Source organism: Polistes dominula, unplaced genomic scaffold, assembly GCF_049000335.1.
Source record: "Polistes dominula isolate Pdom_NZ unplaced genomic scaffold, Pdom_raw_medaka contig_28, whole genome shotgun sequence".
Taxonomy (NCBI): Eukaryota; Metazoa; Arthropoda; class Insecta; order Hymenoptera; family Vespidae; genus Polistes; species Polistes dominula.
The window spans coordinates 7,166,151-7,189,240 of record NW_028300879.1 but is presented as its reverse complement, the minus strand read 5'-3'; the positions used below and the strand labels follow the sequence as shown (position 1 = coordinate 7,189,240).

General features: G+C 31.3%; 1 protein-coding gene and 2 long non-coding RNA genes across 3 annotated transcripts; all 3 read left to right on the top strand.

Moving 5' to 3' along the window:
* The first annotated feature begins 9,846 nt into the window (after window positions 1-9,846).
* On the top strand, window positions 9,847-11,204 carry LOC149033683 (uncharacterized). Its single transcript, XR_016176626.1, has 3 exons — window positions 9,847-10,309; window positions 10,433-10,535; window positions 10,878-11,204. It is a non-coding gene; the product is annotated as an uncharacterized LOC149033683 (long non-coding RNA).
* A 5,419-nt stretch (window positions 11,205-16,623) lies between these two features.
* On the top strand, window positions 16,624-17,372 carry LOC149033682 (uncharacterized). The gene is made up of 2 exons (XR_016176484.1): window positions 16,624-16,921; window positions 17,078-17,372. It is a non-coding gene; the product is annotated as an uncharacterized LOC149033682 (long non-coding RNA).
* Window positions 17,373-18,529: 1,157 nt separating this feature from the next.
* On the top strand, window positions 18,530-19,963 carry LOC149033681 (uncharacterized). Its single transcript, XM_089172155.1, has 2 exons — window positions 18,530-18,657; window positions 18,950-19,963. The coding sequence occupies exon 2, from the start codon at window positions 18,999-19,001 to the stop codon at window positions 19,365-19,367; it is 369 nt and encodes a 122-aa protein (XP_089028281.1). The 5' UTR covers window positions 18,530-18,657; window positions 18,950-18,998; the 3' UTR covers window positions 19,368-19,963.
* The last annotated feature ends 3,127 nt before the right edge of the window (window positions 19,964-23,090 follow it).

The window sequence follows — 23,090 nt, the reverse complement described above, 5'->3', positions numbered from 1 at the left end:
GAGTAAAACATACCAAGCAATGAAGTATGAGATTAGGTCAAAAGTGCCCAATAATCCCCATATATTCCTAAACTGCACTGCAAATTAACTTAATTTACTCCTCGGAGAACAAGTACACCTAAGGGCAAATGTGGTGCATTGGAGCTAGTAACGAGTTCAGAGTATCGTGTTAACAAAATGTAATGTAAAATAAGAACAAACGGACACTTTCCTTTTTTGCCTCTGAAAGGTTGCGGCCCTTTCACCGTACTGTGAGGCCGCTAAAGTGAACTGACCTTGTTGTTTAATCCTCAAGGCGGGATGAGTCTGTAGTGCACAAGCATCCCTTCGCGGTTGTTTCAAATATTCACAGAGACATCGTCGGGTTGGCAAATCTTGATGTACTTAGGTCACACTAGCGAGAAAGTGATTAGTAGACAGTCTGGTTTCTCCTGCTCTTTCGATTGTATAAATGTACAATAGATTTGTCTACTTTACTTCTAGTTTAGTTTTAGTTTTTGTTAGTGTATTTAGTTATTTTAGGTTTAATCGTGGTTCCAGATCGAGGCAAGATGAGTGCAACGACTGGGACGAGAAAAGCGGAAGATTTCTCCTGCATAACGGACCCCGCTACGGTCAAGAACATGGCGGGTTGGACATTTACCCCTCCTCTCCACAAGGTAGGATCGGTGACTGGCTCCCTTCGAACTACGCAGTACGCGATGGAAGCCGCATCGCAGCGCGGCTGCAAAAACCAACCATATACATCATAGGACTGTCTGTCGCGGTCCTATGTTTGTGGTTCGGTTCTCGTTCTGGCGGAGAAGGGCGAGCGGGTGGAGCTGGTCAGGGTGAAGGGGAAGGGCCCCCTGGGGGACATACCAACGGAAGAAGAGCTGCGCAACATTAACAAGACGCAGCGATTGCAGGTTCAGTGGGGCCGTCGGTTCTTCCAGAGGACGACGGGACAGGTCCTAAGCCGCAAACAAATTCTGAGCCAACGCTGGTCAGGTCAACGACCGGCGTCGGGGATTGGTGCGTCTAGCGCATTGCCCTCGGCTCCTGTGTCTGCGGCGTCGACATCAGATGGGGGTGGGACTTCCCCGGCTGAGGGGATCGGGTCTCGCAAGAGGAAGGTTTTTCCCGATCCCATAAATGACGACCTTCCCTCCTCACCTCCAGGTGTGGGTGGCAATAGTGATGCAGCTGATCCTGCCCCGGTTACCCCCGAGAACGGGTATTTCTACAGCGATATCTTACCGGTCAAGTCTGTATCTATCACGACTTTTCCCTCTCGATACGAGGATGGTGTTCCCATTCCTTATTCTCCGGTGTACTCTGCCTTTTTGAGCAGGTTGAGTGATCCCGCGTAGACTAGGGTGCTGGGGGCAACTACTCGGGGTCCTAACGTGCGAGATACCCAATCTTTGACTTCCGTTGCTAAGGCAATGAGCCAACGTCCTTCCTCCGTGATGAAGTTGGCTCCTCTCATAAGGTGCACGTGTATGGCGCTCAGCTTGGCGGCTGAGTCCTATACTCTCGACCCTATTAGGTTGCGCTTCATACGGAACATTGTCTATCCTAGGGGGGATGAGGCTAGGATAGTCATTAACCAAAAGCGTAAATGTAATTAGCGGATTACCATCACCGCCATGCCTTTGGATACATTCGTTGGCCTCGCCAATAACTCTTATTATGCGAATGTGGTTCCTGTGTTTGATTAGGCCCAGCTTGATATCAGATTCGCATAATTGCGAGTATTGTTGCTTGATTCAGAGTATCGTGTAAACAAAATTTGTTTCTTATTTTAATTTACGAGTTTACGAAAAACTCAGTCAATGCACAAATGTAGGAAAAAAAATTTTTTATTTTATGAAAATCAATGAACTATGAAGAAATTCGTCAATGCACGAGAGTCAACGAAAAGTAGTTTAGTCAATGTTCATTGATCAGTGACGAATTTCTTCATAGCTCATTGAATTTTTTGAAAAATGCAAGTCCTTCGATCATTGATTAATTTCTTCATAGACTCATCAAACTTTTTTGAAAATCATTTACATATTTTTTTTTTACATAGTAAATAAACCCTACAATTATCTTACTCCTGATACTCTGCATTCGGCTCATTCTCTAAAAGCTTGGTTTTAAGAAGGTTTCACTTTTTTAATATCTAAAGGATTAGGTTAATACAATTAGACAACTAACAAATTAGTTGATAGAATCGATCATCGATCAATTTAAGAACTATAATAAAAAAAAAAATCAAATGATTTAAAAAATTATTACAATTAAAGAGATGAATTTACAAAACGTATGATAAAATTATTGATAGATTACACTTTATTAAATTTAGAGTACATTTATTAATTAATCCAGTGGTTCCTTATTTACATTTTTGTCCTATCGCCCCCTTTTCTAAAAAAATGTTGCTTACCGCCCCTTAAATATTTAATTTTTTAATTTATTTAATTTTGTGACCTTTTTTTTATTAGTAACTGAAACTGTGGTGGTAAAACTGAGGAATGAGAAAAATTTTGTACTCTTTGTACTCATGATCTTTTTTTAATTGTACACCTCTGCACACTTAAAATTCCACTTTTTATCTTGTCATCGCCCCTCCCTCCTGGACCGCTTCATCGCTCACCAGGCGCGAAAATAAGAAGCAAAAAAGCCAAAATAAGAGAATTTCTTTCCAATATCTTATTACTATTGGCACAGTATCGATATTATACCGTTGCATTGTTGTGTAGCGTAGTATTATAGCAGTGCGGATTGGCCTCCGATGACATTTTTTCCTTTTTAGTAGTTTATTTCCCCTACCTTGTGGTCGTCGCACTGTGCGGCCGAAACCCCGATTATGCGACCAAAATTCGAAAAAAAAAAGTTTCTAGTTAGGGTTTTTTCATCATTGGGTTGGCTAAAAGGATCCCCTAAGAAACGAAAACCGTTCACAGTAACGTTCCTTTCCCTAAATCCCCTCCTCAATCTCAGTCGAAATGTGGCCTTTGTCCGAGCGCTACACTATTATAGTCCCAGAGCGAACGGTAGACGCGTCTTTACGATCGTGTAAAAGTTCTGGAAATAAACAAAATCAAGCAGGACAAAATGGAATCTTCAACTAAAGGTTAGTAAAATATGTGAAAAAATTTCTGGGAATTAATTGTTAAATAGAAAATTGTTAGAAATAGAAATATAAGTGAAGGTTTTTTTGTATTAATATTAATAAAATTTGAATTGTTAGATGAAAAAGTAATAGATTGCCGTACATTGCTACTTTAAACTGTGTTGGAGGTTATACATAAAAGTACTATTTACTAAATAAAACAAAATTAAGCTGCCCCTAGCTGCCACTTGAATTTTTATGAATTTTTTTCGAAAATGAAGTAGGATATTCATTTCAAGAGTTATAAAAATAAATGAAAAAAATTGTTGAAATATTACGTTTTAAGTAAATTTAAGTTTATATTTAAAATGTAGTCGTCAATATATATAACCTTCCCAATAAGTATATGCATAGTGATAATGACTGTTGTTATTGTTTGGTAAGCTAACCGAAATCTCTAGAATATTCTCGAAACAAAAATCGGAGAGAGGTCCTTTGTTTAAAATGTATTTAGAATAATCAAGAAACTTCAAGAAAGATCGACGAAAGTGTTTAGGACTATTGGTGGGGGAATGTATATATAAACACGGTGAAAAGGGCAGCATAGACCTTCTTGATTATTGCTATGTAGACCTTCATGTTTCGGCGTGACAGTTATATGTGTACTTCTTCTAATAAAACAATATTGCAATACGCTATTTGTTTTTTAGGTTCTAATCTTGTAATATAATTTTATATTAATAAACTCTTAATTTGTATGTCACTATGTTTAATTTTATTAAAAATGTTTGTATCGCCATATTGCATTCAGCCATGATGAATTTTTTCATTTTTGATAAATTCGTAGTCACAGATCCTAATAACCATAAAACGATAAGTTTAAGACCAGTTACTAAATTTTTTTTATTTTTGACAAGTTTTTTCGTATAACACGACGCCATATTGGATCCGCCATTTTGAATTTGGTAATTCTGATAACGGATTCGTAATCAGCGGCCCCAAAAACCCCCTAATACGAAATTGCAGATTGTTTCCTTATCTTTTCGAATTTTGGCCGCATAATCGGGGCTCCGGCCGCACTGCGCGTCGTTCAGTTCAACTGAGGTCGTCATTGCCCACTTTGGGAACCACTGGTGTAATCTAAAGATTATTTTTTTGTTTAACACTAGAACTACCTGAAAAAAAAAAAAAAAAACAATGCTACTTCTACCAAAACCAGTCAAAATGATTGGTCGTCTTTTAAAAATGTAAAAACAGAATATTTTTTTTTATTTATTAATTTATTACTATCTTATAAGAAGAATTTAAGATTAGAGAATTACAACAACTATTTAATACTATCTATAAAAAATATAATAATACTAACAAGTATGAACAGAATTTTTGGCAGCTAAAATAATAAAATAAACTTACATTAAAGTAAATGGGGCATTTCATGCCAAATCACCGAGGTTTCGGCCCGATCCCCTTCGATTTCGCTGAAAATATTTTTATCATTTTCTACACTACCAAGGACATTTTTCCGAATTTTTTCAGATTTTTTTACCCAACCCAAAAAAAGTTACGAATTTTTGAAAAAAACGCTCTTTTTTTCAAATTACTACAACTTTGACACAAATTGACCTTTTAGCACTTTTTTTTTTTAATTTTATTTTTAATTGTAGTTTTCAGAAAAAAATTAAAAAAAAATTTTAACAAGTCAAGAGATATGAAATATTTTCGTTTTTTCAATAAATCCGTAATTTTTTTGAAGTTTGGAAGCTTTGATTCTCAATTTTTTTGTCTCAAAAAAAACTTCAACTAAGATAGTATTTAACACCCCTATTTAGATTTTGTATCGACTTTTCTATTTTTTTTTTCGATTGAAAAAAAAAAAATTCGAAAATTAGCTTATTTTACATAACTTTGCATTAAAATTTTTTTAGATTGTTTTTAAAATCTTAGAAATTCAAAAAAATTGTACAAAAACAATCGTTAAGTGTATTTGCGCAAATATTAAATTATTTTTACCAGCTTAAAATATTTTATTAACGTATAGTGTTATTAATTTTTCTCTATTTATTCAGTTTTGTTTTCCCCGCGTGATGATGAGTTTAAAATTTCAAATTTTCAAATACGAAATTTTTTACCAACTGCTCATATCGCCGATAAAAGAATTCACCACCGATAATGAAGGTAACTTCTTATGTTCTCTTAATCATTTTAAGGCTATGTTTTTTGAACGATGTTAGTGTTTTTCTTGCAACTCGTTGACAAGTTCGTTCTCTAACGTGTATCAAGTATTAATAAGCGAATTGTCATTAAATAAAAATTATTTTAAGTTAATTTCTTGATTAACAATAATTAAAATGCCGAAATTTTTTAATCGTTGCTGTAATCCAATGAATCGTAATAAACATAATAAGACAAAATCTCTACGAAGTCTGTCTGAGTATTTGGCTATTCATTTCCATCTATCAACTGATGATCGTGTATGCAGTCCATGTCATAAGGAATTACTGAAGCAATATGCAGATAATTTAACTGAAGATACTGATGATGAATCTAATCAAAGTTTGGAAGCTGATGAGAATTCTAACGACGGAATCATTCACGTTGACGAATCGCCAGATACTTTTGCTTCAAGTATACATCTTCAATATTTCATTTGTTTCAGTTTATAACTTGTTTGTTTTTCTAGCTCCATCATCAAGTGGCCAGGAATTACTTATTCAACAGAGTAGTTCTTCATTGTCTGAGATGGGTTTCAGTATTACTCTTCCGACTCTTGAAACGACAATCAAGAAGACAAATGATTTTGTTGATGATTTCGGTGAAAAATTGAAGGCTCTTTTACCACACAATTTCATCGCCAAAGAGCAAGCAGCATACTTGAGACAAGTGAAAGAATGTTTAAAAGAAGACGAATTCATAGTCATAGTTGACTTTGCCGAAAACTATTCGTTCGTGGTTCAAGATGCTGCTCCAGGATTTCACTGGAATAACGACCAAGCGAGGGTTTATACTGTGGTTATTTATTATAAAAAAAGCAATGAACTTACTCATCAGAGTATGGCAATCATTTCTGATTGCTTGAATCATGATGCAATTGCTGTTCATTTGTACTCTGGGGTTATTATCGATTTCATAAAATCTTTGTCATCTGGAGTTCGTAAAATTTTTTTCTTCTCGGATGGCGCGCTACAACAGTATAAAAAATTTCAAACATTTTGTTAATTTATCTCATTACATTGAAGAATTCGGAATAAACGTAGAGTGAAATTTTTTCGCTACGGCACATGGTAAAGGTCCATATGATGGAATAGGTGGTACTTTGAAACGAATGGCTGCACGGGCTAGCCTGCAATTGCCCACCTCATCTACAAATTCTAACACCATCACAATTATTTGAGTGGGCTTTGAAAAATTTACCAAATATTAATATTAGATTTTCAAAAGCTGAAGAATACAATTCCATGAAAGAGAAATTAGAGGAACGCTTCAAAAATGCTAAACCGATACCAGCTACACAAAAAATTCATCAAATTACTCCATTATTGAATTTTGTTGTAATAGTTAAGTGTTTTTCTTCGTCGGAACAATCCACACAACAAAGTACAGTTAAGAAACCAAGAAAACCATCGTTAAATCGAGGAAAAAATTGAAAATAATTATAATATTTAAATTTTTAACATTGTAACAACGATACTTTAATAAAATAACTCAATCCTCGCTGTAAATGCACTTACCGATTGTTTTTGTACAATTTTTTTCAATTTCTAAGATTTTAAAAACAATACAAAAAAATTTTATGCAAAGTTATGTAAAATAAGCTAATTTTAGAATTTTTTTTTTCAATAGAAAAAAAAAATAGAAAAGTCGGCACAAAATCATAATAGGGGGGTTAAATACTATCTTAGTTGAAGTTTTTTTTTTTTTGAGACAAAAAAATTGAAAATAGAAGCTTCCGAACTTCGAAAAAATGACGGTTTTATTGAAAAAACGAAAATATTTCATATCTCCTAACTTGTTAAAATTTTTTTTATTTTTTTCTGAAAACTACAATTAAAAATAAAATTAAAAAAAAAAAGTGCCATAAGGTCAATTTGTGTCAAAGTTATAGCAATTTGAAAAAAAAAGCGTTTTTTTACAAAAATTAGTAACTTTTTTTGGGTTGGGTAAAAAAATCTGAAAAAATTCGGAAAAATATCTTTGGTAGGGTAGAAAATGATAAAAAATTTTCAGCGAAATCAAAGGGGGTCGGGCCGAAACCTCGGTGATTTGGCATGGAATGCCCCAAATATAAGAAGTAGATTATAATTATGAACGTAATAGAATCTGAAATAGAGATAAAAAAAATAATTATTAATTATTTTTATAATATAAAATATTAAAATGATAATTGTATATTTCTGATTATGATGTGTCACATTTCTTACAAAAGTAATTTACCGTCGCAGTGAATTTTATGCATACATATTTCTTACATATATTACAAAGGATTGTTGTCTTATTCTTATTACAGTACCCTATTTGACACCATTTACGTAAAGAGGTTTAGCTCGTGGAAATACTTTGAACATTAGTGTCTCGTTGCTCCATTTTTGATTGTACATTTTCTATGGCAAGTTCACGTGCTAATTGAAATATAAAGTCTTATCGAGATATCTTTTCACCTGTGGTTTCCCTATATAAAAACCAGGCATTTATGCAGGCTAAATTTAAAATAATATAAAATACTTTGAGGGACCATCTTCTAAATCCGGATTTTACACTACATTTCTTTGCTATTTGGTCTGTAATGTCTACGCTAAATTTATTTTTAATATAATACTACATTCAACCGTTTCAGGTAAACTTTGTTTACTTTTGTCAATTTTGATAAATTTATGTTTTGAACTCAATATAAAAACTTTCTTTTTCAGCTTACTTTTTTAAATAGTAAGAGTAATCTTATTTGATCTATACAACAATGATAAAAAACGAGTCATGATATCCTTCTTTGTTTTACAAATTTTTAGCAATTCTTTTTTGTTGCCGCGTATAGTACCCCAACATTCGTGGCATTTTTTAAAAGCAATTTCCATGCAAGCGGTAAGCTTGTAAAAAAATTGTCAGTCGTTACACATCTTCCTTTCATAATACATGGTTCCATAAGCTTGAGTACGACATATTCACTAAGAGGTTGTGATTTTGCTTGTGTTTCATCTTTTCCTAGATAAGGAAACCAATTCAGAATATACTTTATTTGAACATCAGAATGATCGTGTGGAACTACATTGATTACTATTGTTACGTTGCCTTTGTATTTTTCATTTATTGCTGTATCATGGTTATGATTCTATCTCTATTTGATCACCAGATAAGCTGGCAAGAAAGGAAATATTCTAAAAAAGAATACTAAATTCCTCTAAACATATCTAATCAACGGTGTAGATTTAAAAAACCGATATTTTAAGATGTTCTTTTACTTTAAGAAGTACCAGTCAAAATGACAGGTATTGGTAGAAGTAGCAAAGGTAAAAAATTATTCAGGTTCTGTATAAGTTATAAAAAAAAATTATTTTTTTTAACCTTTACTTTGTAGGAAAAAACTGGTATTCAGTTCTTCTCGTTATATTTTATTTTCTTCTGTATTTCTGTAACCACGTCTCTTTTTGTAAACTTATGTAAATACCGCTCGACATCACATCATAATTTTATAAACTATATCATTTCATCTTCAGTTATATATATGTAAGGGTGGGAGAAAGACGAAGAGTGCGAGTGTATGGTGTACATGGAAACAATTGATGAACGTGAAAGTTTGTATGATATGTAGCGATATGGATATAAGTGTGTGTGCACGCAGCGATATGAGTATGAGTGTGAGTACGTGTAGCGGTATGAATACGAGTGTGTGTTGCAAGAAAGAAAAGCGTGCGATATCAGCTGATGTTATCGTTTTGTAAGCACCCCGAAATCTCTCGAATATTCCCGAACCGGAAATCAGGAAGAAGTCTTTTGTTTGATCGGTTTGGAATAGTCTGGAGATTTCGAGAATGATTAATGGAAGTGATCGGGACCATTGTTGGGGTGAATGCATACATAAGCGCGGTGTAGAAGGCGATCAGCGATCCCATTCGTACGATAATTATCGTACGCGTACGATAATTTGAGGGCCTGTACGATCCATTTGGAATTTCGAAAACTTGATGACTTTTTTTTTTTTTTTAGTCAACAAATTTTGCATCACTCCCACCACCACCACCACCACGATCTCCCGGCGAACGATCGTTTTTATCGTTTTCATAATAGGGTTTGGGAACTTGATGAGTAAAAAAAAAGGTCATCAACTTGAAAAAGTAGGAATTTGGACTCTTTTCCCACTTTTTGAAAATTTCGTCTGACAAATTACAGTAATTCGTACATTTTCAACGGGCCGAGCGAGCGTACGATAATATTTTATTCGCTCAGTTGTTTACTGCTTAACGCCAAGCACCTCCCACTCACCACCCCAGTTTCCCTACACCTGTAACACTGCGACAGTCACACATACAAGAAGTCCAATGAAACACATAAATCCGAAACTTGAAGACTTTTTTTTTGTTTTTGTTTTATTTCTTTTTTTTTTTACGTATCAAACGTCGTTAATGACGTCAGTCTATCCGGCGGTTTGATAGCTCCATAGGAAACCCCACAATGAGAAAATTGAAAGTTGAAGTCCTTTTTTTTTCTTTTTTCTTTTTTTTCTTTTTTCTTTTTTTCTTTTTTTTCTCTTTTTACTCATCAAATTTGCACACGAGTCGCTTCTACAGTTAACGATTAAACAAAAGTTGAAGAGATGAACAACGTACAAAACAGAAGACACGAAAAAAATATGAGGATATATGACGATATATGAAGATGCATGAAGATATATGACGATATAAAGAAAACAAGCTAAAAAGCAAGAAGACAGAAGAAAATGAAGAAAAGAAGCAAGAAGACAGAAGAAAATGAAGAAAAGAAGCAAGAAGACAGAAGAAAACTGAATAAACGGTTGGAAAAATTGCTACAGAGCAGCATAGCACCATTTGCATACCAGCAATACAACAGAAAACATCAAAGCATTTCTTTCCACAGTTTTTACTTTTACTTTTAACTTTTTTCCAATTTTTCTTTTTTTCAGTTTTTACTTTTACAGCTTCTCCATTTATTAACATATTTGCAACATTAGGACGTCACAGAAGATCACACGACAAAAAAGAAGTTTTACTAATTTTACAGGTAAATATTTTAAAATTATTAATCCAGGTAATTTTTAAAGGATAAACATATTCTCAAAATTTTATTAAGTCTCTGAATTTCTTCAACTATTTAATTAGTATTCTATTTATTCTGTCATTTTAGTCTTTACATTTAGAACAAGGCGACTTCAACATTTAGAACTGATAGGACAGATAGGACAGATAGGACAGATAAAATAGCCGCTACAGAATCTACTATAATTTCAGTTAGTCTATATAAATCTATGTAAACATATAGTAACATCACGGAAGATCGCACAAAAAAAAGTATGTTAAAAATTGACCAAGTAAATATTTGATAATTATTAATCCAGGTATTTTTTAAAGGATAAACATATCCTCAAAATTGAATATAGTCTTATAATTTTTTTCAACAATTTAATTATTAGTCTATTTATTCAGTCATTTAACGCTATAAATTAATTATGTTATGCAGATTATTACTGTTGTAACATTATCTAATGAAGTTCATAGTAAAAAATATGACCCGATCATTTTATGTATTCAATTAAACATGTTTTACTTTGAGCTAAAAATTTATTGCCTAGGTAATAACGAACGTTTGAGTTTTGCTGCTAGAAGAGAAGAGTTATTTTTTAAACATATTTTTTAAATTAATTTGCAAACATATTTTGTAACACTTCTTCTTTGATTATTCAAGTTTTTATTTCTTTCGCATTTTTTATTGAATATATTTACAATGACAGATAACACATCTCTTACGCAATTAAAAAAACAAAGCACACGGCGGCCACAAAAGTTCCGTAGGGAGTGGCTTAATAATCCGGATTTTTGTTCGTGACTCCGGCCTCATTCTGATAAATTAAAAGCTCAATGCTCACTCTGCAAAGCAACAATCACTGCGAAGTTATCGGTTATTCGCAAACATGCGACTAATAAGTCTCATTTAATAATGTTAAAAGGTTTAAATAAACAAACGAAAATGTCTAATTTTATAGAAAAAGCTTCAAATGAAATTCGAAATGATTCAATGAATCATAAAGTTTCCCGCGCAGAAATTAAATTGTGTAGTTTTTTTGCAGAACACAATGTACCTTTCAAGATTATGGATCACTTAACACCGTTACTCCAGGAGTGTTTTCCTGATAGTGACATTATAAAGGAAGTCCGATTAAAATCTTCTAAAAGCGCATGTGTTATTAAAAACGTAATCGGATTTGCTGAAAAAGAAGAACTAGCTAGTAAATTACAAAAAACTCATTTTAGTGTATTGATGATGAGTCAACTGACATTTCAATGACTCAAACATTGTGCATTATCGTACGGTATTACGATGAATCTCTAGGAAAAATAGTTAGTCATTTTTGGGAGTTATGTAGAATTTTCAATGACAATTCTAGAGCAGTATCTGCTACAGCAGAGCATCTTTTAAATTGTGTCCAAGAATCTTTTCAACGTTTCTCTGTATCTTTTGATAAAATTATTGGTTTCGGGTCAGACGGTTGTAATGCGATGATGGATAAACATAATTCAGTAAGAACAAGATTTGAAGATAGTTGTCCTAACATTTACATCATGACATGTATTTGTCATTCGCTTCACCTTTGTGCCAGTGAAGCTTGTGACGCAATACCGTCTGATTGTGAAAAATTATTTCATTCAATTTATAATCACTTTTCATCAAGTTCTAAGCGGCAGCATGAATTTAAACAATATCAACAATTTTTAGAGCTGAAAAATCATAAAATTTTGTGTCCAGTGGAGACTCGATGGCTTTCAGTAACGGCTGTAATTACCAGGCTTCTAGAGCAGTGGGACGCGTTAACTTTATATTTTAATAATATCGTTTACGATATAGAAAGAAAAAGATCAAATTCACGAAAAACAAAAACTTCTTCGGCTTTAAATTTTGAAATAGAAGAATTTTTACTTCAAAATCTTAATAATCCTATTACAAAATTATATTATCATTTTCTTGAATGGATTTTACCAAAATTCACAACTTTAAACCAACTTTTTCAATCCGAGAAACCATTAATTACAGTCGTTCATAAAAAAATGAGTTCTACATATACAAAAATACTTAAAAATTTTATGATCCCGGATTACGTTAATAAAACACCGTTAAGTTTGATTAATCCGGCCGATGAATCGAAATATATAAATATTATGAATGTTTACACGGGTGTATATTCAATTGATTTTTTTTAACAAGCCTGAGTACTCGACATCTCCACGAAAAGAAGTACAAATCGAATTTCTTACAAATTGTAGAAATTTTTTCGTAAAAGACTGCTTAGCAATAAAGAAAAGGTATGTTTTCGAGAACGTTCTATTAAAAAATCTATCTATTATTAATCCTGAAGAAGCTGTTTCTCAATTTACACGAAATATAACACCTTCTTTATTACCGGTAATGCGACAACTACCTCGATTTGTCCCTAAAGAATGTTACCAATCAATCGACGATGAGTGGCGACAGCTACCAAATTTTATTTTACCAGAAAATATTAAAGTCACTGACCCTGTAGATGCATTTTGGCACAAATTAAAAAAATTTGAAGATACGGATGAAATTTATTCTTTTAAAAATCTAGCTAGTTTTTTTTTAAGTATAATGTCACTACCGTTGTCAAACGCAGATTGTGAGCGTATTTTTAGTAAAATAAATTTAATTAAAACAAAAACTCGTAATAAATTATCTGTAGAAACGCTTAATGGGTTGTTACTGTCTAGTCAAAGAGTAGATTCAAATTGTGTAAATTATGAACCCAGTCAACGGGAATACAATTTAATAAAAAATTCTTTATATGTTAGTGAAGAGAAAAGCAATAATGATAAAAACATAAACGAAGAAAAAGTGAATTTCGAAATGACAGACATGGACGATTGATTAGAGCCAAAGTAATTGTTTTGTTAAAGATTAAGTGTTAAACTATTGAAATAATTATTATATTATTATTTATTTTATTTTAAATATTATCATTAGATATTTGAAAGAAAATTGAAAAGAAAATATAAATATAAATGCTTATTTACATATTTTTTACTTTTTATTTAATAACAATTTAAGAATAGTATTATAAAAATACATAAAAAATATTTAAAATACTACGTATACTGTAAAAAATATTAATAATAGAGACTCTTTTAATTTGAACTAATATTTTTGACTGGGAATATAAATTAACTTGAAATTAGAGAAAAATCAATAATAATAAATACAAACTTTTTAATATTTTTTAGGTATCTTTTCAATTTTAATTCTTATTAACACTATGCCGTCCGGCGACATCACAGTGGTGATGTGCGCAAACTAGCGATCGACGGCAAGTTACACCCCAGTGGTGTCGAGTGCAAACTAGCGGCCAACAGCCGGCGACGCCACATTGGTGTTGTGTGCATAGAATCGCTCAGTTGGCGGTGACAGCACTTTAGTATCTTTTGCTTTCTGCTAGTGCTTTATTTCGGTAACAATAAGTTATACAAGTCATCAAGTTTTTTATTTGTATAAATTTTTGTGCCCTTTTATTATGGCAGACGAAAGAGACGATACAAATATTTACGACGAATGCGCGGACTTATGGCATATGACTTATGACAATGCGCTGCGTGCTTATGGCATAGGTGAACAAAAGCAGAACGATCATACGATTAATTTTCATACGAGAAGATGCGAAGTGGGAATTCAAAAGAAGGAAAAAATTAGGAAGAATAACCCTTCAAAAAAATGACGAAAGATGATAGAGGTAAATAACGTGTATTATATATGTATACGTATACGTATACGTATACGTATATGTATATGATATGTATATGTATATGTATATGTATATGTATATGTATATGTATATGATATGTATATGATATGTATATGATATGTATATGATATGTATATGATATGTATATGATATGTATATGATATGTATATGATATGTATATGATATGTATATGATATGTATATGATATGTATATGATATGTATATGATATGTATATGATATGTATATGATATGTATATGATATGTATATGGATATGTATATGCATATGTCTATGCATATGTTTTGATATGTGAAGGATTATGGAGTTCTTATCAATGAAAAATAACACAAAATATAATTTTAAACCAGAAAACTTGTAAATTTAAGTGCACAAGGAATGCACGTCTTTACTGGAGGGCTGTTTCGAATAAACAGAAAAAAGGAACAAAGGTGCACCCATATTAGGCTTACGACTCGCTCTCTATATCGGCGACATCTATGACGTAAGCCGATCTCCACCATGCAAGTTCATACGTGTTACGATAAACTATGGTTTTCTAGAAATCTAAGAAGAGAACCAAAGAAATTGATTTTCGTTCTTAAATGTGTGTTACACATTCTAACATATAAACTAGAATTTTTATATATAGGGTGGAGCAATATCTCTGTCCAGTTAGAATATTGTCATTGTTTATAACAATGTGAAAAATTTTATATACGCAACTTACACGGCATGATGAGAGGCATGTTTTGGCTTCAACGTTTTTTGCGTGGGTGGAAGCATAGAGGAGATTTCAAGGTCATCTGCATTTTTTTAAGTAAATATTATTTTTTTTTTAATGGGATGTGATGGCAAATGTTAAGACGAATTTAACGAGCTATTATTTAAGGTCATGCGAAGTCAAATGTGGTAGAAAATAAAGTTTCTTACATTACATATATAGTTCTCCAAAAAAAATCGAAATTGATGTTCTTGATCATTTTTATAAACCAGGATCGTCAATTATGAAAAGTTGTTTTTTTTAATAATACGACTGTACTAGATCTACGAATGTATGAAACAAATTTATTTTTTATATGATAAACAACAAAGATATGTCCAAGAAAGTACCCTGAAAATCATTCCCTCACTATGTCCCAAGCGCTAAATTTGAAGATAATCATTAACTTAAAACGTAAAATTCCCTACAAATTGTTTATTATCATATTTTTTACTTATATAGGATAGTATTGACTATACTTATATGAGTTCATAGTTTCATAAATGCGAATGGAAATATTTTTAAATATAAATCAAAATTTGTCCTTAAAAAAAGTATCATTCTCTTACCGTTTCGTAACAGTGTGATTGGAGCAATACTCCAAGGCCTACCAAATCCCACTTTAACTTTTTTTGTAGTTAGCAACATTGCCCTTGAGAACATACTCTAGAATGGACAATTGAAGAAAGGACGTTTTCTTAAAATCAAATTTGACAATAAGTTTTTTGAATATTACATTTTTTAATGTCATTCCCTCATGTAATGTTATCAAAAGGTAAGCATTTTTTTATTTAATAATCATAGCATATTTTTATATTTGTTCGGTAGTAATAAAGTACTGTTTACAATTCGTAAGAAAAAAAGGTTTATTTTCTTATGTTTATAGCTATTTTGTTTCGTTTCGTCATTCCCTCATAAAATTTTTTAATTTTTTAATTTTTTAAAATATTCTGAGTTTTAAGTGTCCCTCAATAATGCTTATTGAGGTAAGTACAGCGGAAATCAATACTACGGATAATTTGATCAAAAAATCTATAAAAAAAAAAAAAAAAAAAATAAAGACAAAAAAAAATCAGACAATTTGTGTTCTCAAATGATGTGCTTGAATTTAGAACTCTATCTTGTTTTGACTGCGTTGGAAAATGCCAATATTTTCATCTTGGTTTCTATAAAACTTTTGAAGTATCGGATAAGGACACACCGGCAGTATCAACGCGACGTAAAAGAAAATAAGTTAAAGTAGAAAGTAATGTGAAGATATCGAAGATTACTCATTCTGAAAAAAATACCTATGGATATAAATTTGGTGACCATGTCCTTATAACATGGAATAACGAAGTCTACCCTGGTAAAATTCTTTCATTATCTGATCATGGGGCTTTAGTACGGTGTATGAAGAAAGGATCAAAATGCTGGAAATATGGCCGACAGTTGATGGCCGACAAAAGATGAAGAATTTTATGCTTGGCCTGACGTTCTTCGAATAATTAAACCCTAAAAGTTAGTCAGTCGAGATTGTTATTTTGAAAGTTAAAGAAGTCGATGAGAAAAAATAAAAACTTGTAAAAATAACTAAAGACTGGATTTAATAATTAAGTATGGATTTAATTATTATATTTTTCCAATAAAATTATTTAATTATTATAGTTTTGTAATAAAACAAATGATTGGTGCATTATAAAGTTTTTAATTATTGTAGAATCATATTAAAAATCATTCCCTCACGAATCTGTCATTCCCTCATTTTCAAATTTTTTGAAAATTTTTATATTCAATTCAAACTCAAAAAAGTTGGGGACCACTATAGGAATTGAGAAAGATGACTTTGACGGCACCTGCTGGGAAAAATGTAAAGCAAAGTGATGGCAAGTGCTATACAAAATAATAGCAAATTCATTAAATTAATTATTTTTTTAATCTGATTGAAGTAAATTTTGGTAATGTCTTCTTCAAAAGTATCTTGTTGTATCCGTGGATGTTCCAATATACCATATAAAAACAAAAACCAAAATTCAAGAGTTAAATTTTATCGTTTCCCTGCAAGTACTCTGAATTCAGAGTGGATAATCCATAAACGTGAACAATGGATAAATGCAGTGAAAAACTATGTGTAAGTAAATTATTTTAATAAAAAAATTAAATTAATCACGATCAAATTTAAAAAGCTAAGTAGTATAAAATAGAATATTAAACTATATAATGATTATTTTATAAAATAAATGAAATAGTACTAGGGAAAAGTAAAATTAAAAAAATTTTTTTTTAGGAAATATCCAACTGATTGGGAGCCAACTAAAAACACTCGAATTTGTATTGCTCATTTTATAAATAATCAGAAGTCTGAACATCCTCGGCATCCTTCATACACACCAACAATTTTTCCTGGTAAAGTAAATACAAAAAACTCAACTCAATCAGTTGAACGTTTCGAACGATTACGACAAAGGAATTTACGGAGTGAAATGAATATCTTTAATAATAAAAATAATAATAACAATAATAGTAATAATAATATAAGTGAATTTTGTGAATTTATGAACATTAAAAATAATTTTAAGAAAGCTTCAACGTAACCAGATTTATCATATTTTTAATATTGTATAAAATAATTGTAAAAATAATTAGTAACTAACATAAATTTTTATTTTGTACACATCGGAAATTTTGGTTTGAGCTACAACTGAGCAGGTTATTATTGAATGTTTATTGGAATCTTCTGTTTCCCCAACATTTAAAACGTGTCCTGACTCAAATAATTTTTTACCTTTAATGTCATTTTGACCCCTAATAAGGGTATTTTTGACGGGCAAGAACCCGAATTTAATTATTTTTTGCATTCCTAATGTCAACTAATACTAATTATTACAATGTTTTCATCACTAAGCTTTATATTTATTACACTAGATCGCTCCACTTTCAGCAATAGTGCTGCCTCTACAGTTCTTTCTCAATCCCTATAATATTTTTCTCAAACAAGACATATACTACGACTTGAGCAAAAACAAATTCGATTACGAGTTAAAAAAAAAACAGATCAACTCGATAAAGCCACTTTCGATTATTTTGGACAACTAGCCATATATATTAGGGGGAGGTCAAAAAAATGACTTATTTTTTTTTTAAGTGCCATATAAAAATGGGTTACTAGACACCTTAAAACAATTACCACCAAATATAAGCTCTTAATTTTAATAGGAAAATCCTCCGCATCGCAGTTTTTTATTTTTTTCAGTCTAATAGATTAAAATTCATACTTCATTATTTATTGATTGTACAGAAAAATGTTCAAAACGAATTTTGCAGAAAATTTAATGCTTTACAAAAAAGGTATTTTATATTTTTTCCGTAAACCTCACCATTGTAATGATATTGAAGATTTGAATTTGATGATTTTTAGACAAATTTCATTTTTGTTTATGAATTTTATGACTCGACAATAAATGACTATTAGGAAATGCAGAATACAAATTTTTGTAGGAAATTAACTGCTCTATAAAAATGGTATTTTATGTTTTGGCGATTAAATTAAGCGTTCAAAAGATATTCATCATCAAACTTTCATGTGTACTGATTTTATAAGATTATACTGATAAATATATGTGTGCTGATTAGATATTCGAGAAATTTCAATTTAATTTATAAATTTTGAGAAAATTCACACGAATTTTAGTATGTAGAAATATTGTGTTAAAATTTCAAAAAGATCCGATATCTCTAACTACATTTTTTTGCTGCCTGAACGTAACTACCTCGGACCGCTTTCCTGAGCGTTCGGCGCGCACGGTTCTTATATCGGCTACGGAGACTCCAAGACTTTTAAAATGCTGCTTTATTATCATCCATACGGTGAAGATTTGATTGTTGAAAAGTTGAAGTGTATTTTGCATGTGACAAAACATATTTTTAAGCGCGCTAATAAGACAAGAAAAGCTCTCATACAAAAGAAGAAAATTTAAAAGAAAAACGCCGAACCGCCAAAAAAAAAAATAAGAACTGTAGCAAAAACAGTAGTGAAGAGAAAAATGACTGTTGTGAAAAAAGTTCCTGAAGTAAAAACTAAAAATTTACAATCAAATTGATGAAAGCACTCTCAGAGATCTACGGCTTAGCAGTCAGAAGAAATTTGATTTCTTCATAGGATATGCGTAACGAGATTTGGGCAGGATACTACCACAAAATTTCGACTGATGCCAAGCCGAAGCATTCTAAGTGTTCCATCGACTGGTGAAAGTACCTCAAATCTAAGGCACATCGCACCTAAACACGTGTTTAACGGCAAAAAAGTTGTTGAAATTGCGTGCAAAGATTCAGCATGTATCTTCAACAAAGGATTTCGAACAGTGATGAAGATAATGGAAACGATGGGCATGAAACTTGGGCCAGGAGCGATCGACTTTGCTAAAAGACGCGACGACCGACGTATCGAATCTGCGAACCGTCGAAGCTCTGAGTGCTCAAAAAATGCTAGATCAAAGTGGACGAAGGCAAGACTGGAAGAAATTGAAGAATATGAACAAGAAGAAGGTCTATTGTACGGTCCAGGCATCGCAGATTAAGTTTAGGTAAGAATTTTTAACGATTTTGAGTAAAAAAAAACTTTAAACGCGTTTATCTCGAAACTATGTTTTGAAATACTAGCTCCATCGTATCTCACGAACCAGTAAACCGATTCTTATAAAATTTAATCCACATATTCTACACATGAGCTGTAACAAAGTGACGGAGAGTTTTTTCTTATATTTTAATTTTTACTATTTATTTTTAGTCAAAAACAATGAAAAAAAAGAACAAATTTACGTTTTTTTTGTAATTTGTCCACCATTTTTTTTATTTATTGATAAAATTTTTATATAAAACTGTCACTTTGTAACTGAAGTCATACAGAATATAAAACCATTTTACTTTTATGTTTCAGGTAAGCCATTCTCAAGTTCTAATGGAGCTACCAAAGCACTAAAGTTTTAAGGTGTTTTTTTATACTACTGTTTTTGCAATAAAAAATTAATTAAAATGAAAAAATAAAAATTCATTTATATAGTTTAAGACTCAATTTAACAAACCCAACAACTTTTATATCGATATCTTTTATAGTTTTCTTGGAAAAAATTCGCGAAAATAGCCTTTTTTTTAGGTGCTCAGAGTAGAAGGTCCCCTTAATATCTTTAAATAGAAAGAAAGAAGATTCAATAAATCGTATCATGATTAAACGTAGACTTCAAGCAAAACAAAAACGTATGCGTCGTCTGCATAAAAAAGGTATCAAATTTTGATAAATTTTAATAATCCCTATAATTTAGAGCCAGCAGTTAAAAGAGCAAGTAGAAGAATTAGGAAATCTAATTTATTATGTACTTAAGAGAATGGGAAGGTAAAGCTGAAGAGGAAAGTAATCGATCTAAATTAAAGAAAAAGCAAAAGATAAACTACAATGATAACCTTGGAAATAACTATCTTGCTATCACTAAAAGCACTTTAACAAAATTCCAAGAACTTTAGGAGGAACAATCGAATTATTGAATTTTTTAAATAAATAATGCAATTTTGATTATTTGATAGCTGCTCGTCTCAATCAATACAAGTTGGAAGTTAGTAATTATAATCAAATTTATGTAATCTTTGATAATACAGTTACATTAGAATTAGGGTTAACAATTATTATGTTTGCGATCTATTATAGCAGTTCTTTGGAATTGTCAGAAGTGCTTATGGATGCAATGAACACCCAGATCCCATAATTTTTTGGCAAGTATTTAAGGTTACTGTGCTCTTATTCGTTAATTATGCCACAAAAAGGATCAAATATTACCGCAGTAGAGCTCTTAAAATCATTGATGGAAAGAAGAAATCGCTAAAGCTTAGAAAACATCGAAAGTTAAAATGGCTCAAAAAAATAGATTCAATCATTGATTGTGGGTTTCCTGAAGAAAAGTCAAACGTTTACAAAAGAAATAGCGTGGGTGCTGAACATTTTGAGAATATACTTGATGGTACGAGTGAAAATGCTGCTGATGACGCCGTGTTAAATTTATGTCCCACTTATTCATACAATGGAAGAAGTGTTGCTAGTAAACCTTTTGAAGATTTAGTGGATGACTCTAGTGAAGATGACAGTAATAACTTCCAAGTTACCTCTACAAACACCAATAATTCGTATCCTAATGATTTACATGGAGATCATGACTACGATGTCGCTCGTACAAGTGAATACGTAGTTGCTTATGTAGCTTACGTTGCTAGAAAGATGCAGAGATTCTCTCGGTGTAATCACTGCTTGGCAAGTTTTGAAGCTGATAAATCATCTGACAGAGATCAAGTCATTGATTTGATGAGTGAACATTACATACGTCCGAGTGGGTACTTATATAATCTTATCAAACAATTAGAAAATGTTGTTGAGACTAAAACTGTCAGATTTGATAAAATGAATGAAATTATTGATAAAGTCGCTAAAAAAAGCATTGCCTTTCGTAGGCTACAAGGAATACCAATCAAAGTTGATGAAAAGAATATTAAATTATTTTATTACTATCATCCGAGGTCACTTTCTTGCTAATTATATAAATAAAAATAATAATAAAAAAAAATTAAAAACAAAAATGTACGTAAAATATCCAAACTTGTATAGGCCATGTGTCTATGTTATTTTCCAAATATACAAACTATTGTCAAGTATTTATAATTTATACAAATATATTCACTGTTTTGTTATAACAAAATTTTATGTACAGATTATTTAATTATTTACTATTGGAGTTGTTATTTATTTTATACTTTTCTTAAATTTCCGTACATTAATAAAATGGCAACAAATATTGCAAAGTTGATTGTGATTAATAAAGTTTTATAATTTTTATTGATAACACATTATTTTATAATAGAAAAACAATTTTTTGGAACTATATCTTCATAAATTTAGAACTATAAATGTGTTATATACTTTACATTGAATAAGAAATGTCATTTTTCATTTCTATTAATCTATGATTTAATACCCAATATAAAATATATACCATTATTCAAAAAATTTCTCAATTCATTAATTTGCTTGTTCGTTAAATTTTAAATAAATAATTTAGTAAGCAATAATTACATAAGTCAGTTTATAATTTCAGGTACGTAAAAATGATTATTTTATTTAACACATTAACAGCTGGCGACATAAGAGAGACATTTACCGCGGTATTCATAGTCCGGTCTCAAGGCAATCCTTAAGGTTATCTTAGCTAGGCTCGTCTTATAGTTTCTAAGACTACATGTTTTTATAGAAATACATTAAGAGGATCTTTGGTAAGACTTTTGTATCATGCGTGACTAAAGCTTAGCTTTGATAAGGCGACGCTTAAGATAATCTTAATTTATATTCGTCGATTTCCGTAATAATTCTCATGTATCCGATAATTTGATTCACTTAAAATGTATCATACACACACATATAACAAGTGAAGCGAATAAATTTTTATTGAGAAATAAAAAATCAATAAAGATAAATCAAAGAGAATAATAAAAATTTTAAAATTTGAAACAAAAAATGTCAGGAAAAAGACAAAATTTTACTAATATCGAAAAAAGTACTTCGTTCAGATATTAAAAAAAAATTTTCAAATGTAGTTAAAAATAAAAAATGTGATTCAGCTACGTTAAGCGAGAAAGGAGAAGCTTGGCGTTTAATTCTTGATGAATTTAATTCGTTAAGTATTATTTTAGAAAAGGTAAACTTCTATGTTATAATTATGTTGCATATCAAGTTAATTATTTTAAAAAATATTTCAGAGGTCAGTTTCACAGCTTAAGAAACTTTGGTCAAACTTAAAATTAATTCAAAGAAATGCTTTAATACAAATTGCTTTTAAAAGCAACAGCGACTTTCTACCGGAGAAGGTCCAGCAATTAAGGATGCGGAAATTGATCCTAATATTGCAATCATAGTTCCGAATTTGATGAAAAGTGCATTAAGTTTATTTTCATCTAACATGTTGGTAGAAGAAGTTGAAGGTACACGTGATGCCATAAATAAAACGGAAAGTGATCATTACGCGAACTATGAAGAATTGCTGGAGGGGGTCGGATTTGAGACGCCGAAGCGAGTAGACGTGTCACGCGCGAGTTAGAACGCGAGCGTAAACAAATCGTGATTGTAGTGAATGGTTCAGGGTATAAATTTAAAGTTCCACTGTAATATTTAACTGCTATCTTGTAAGTGATTAAATAACGCATTCAAATGCTTTTGCAGTTTGAAATGCAAGAACAATCCAACAACATGGCTTCTGACAACAGGGGCC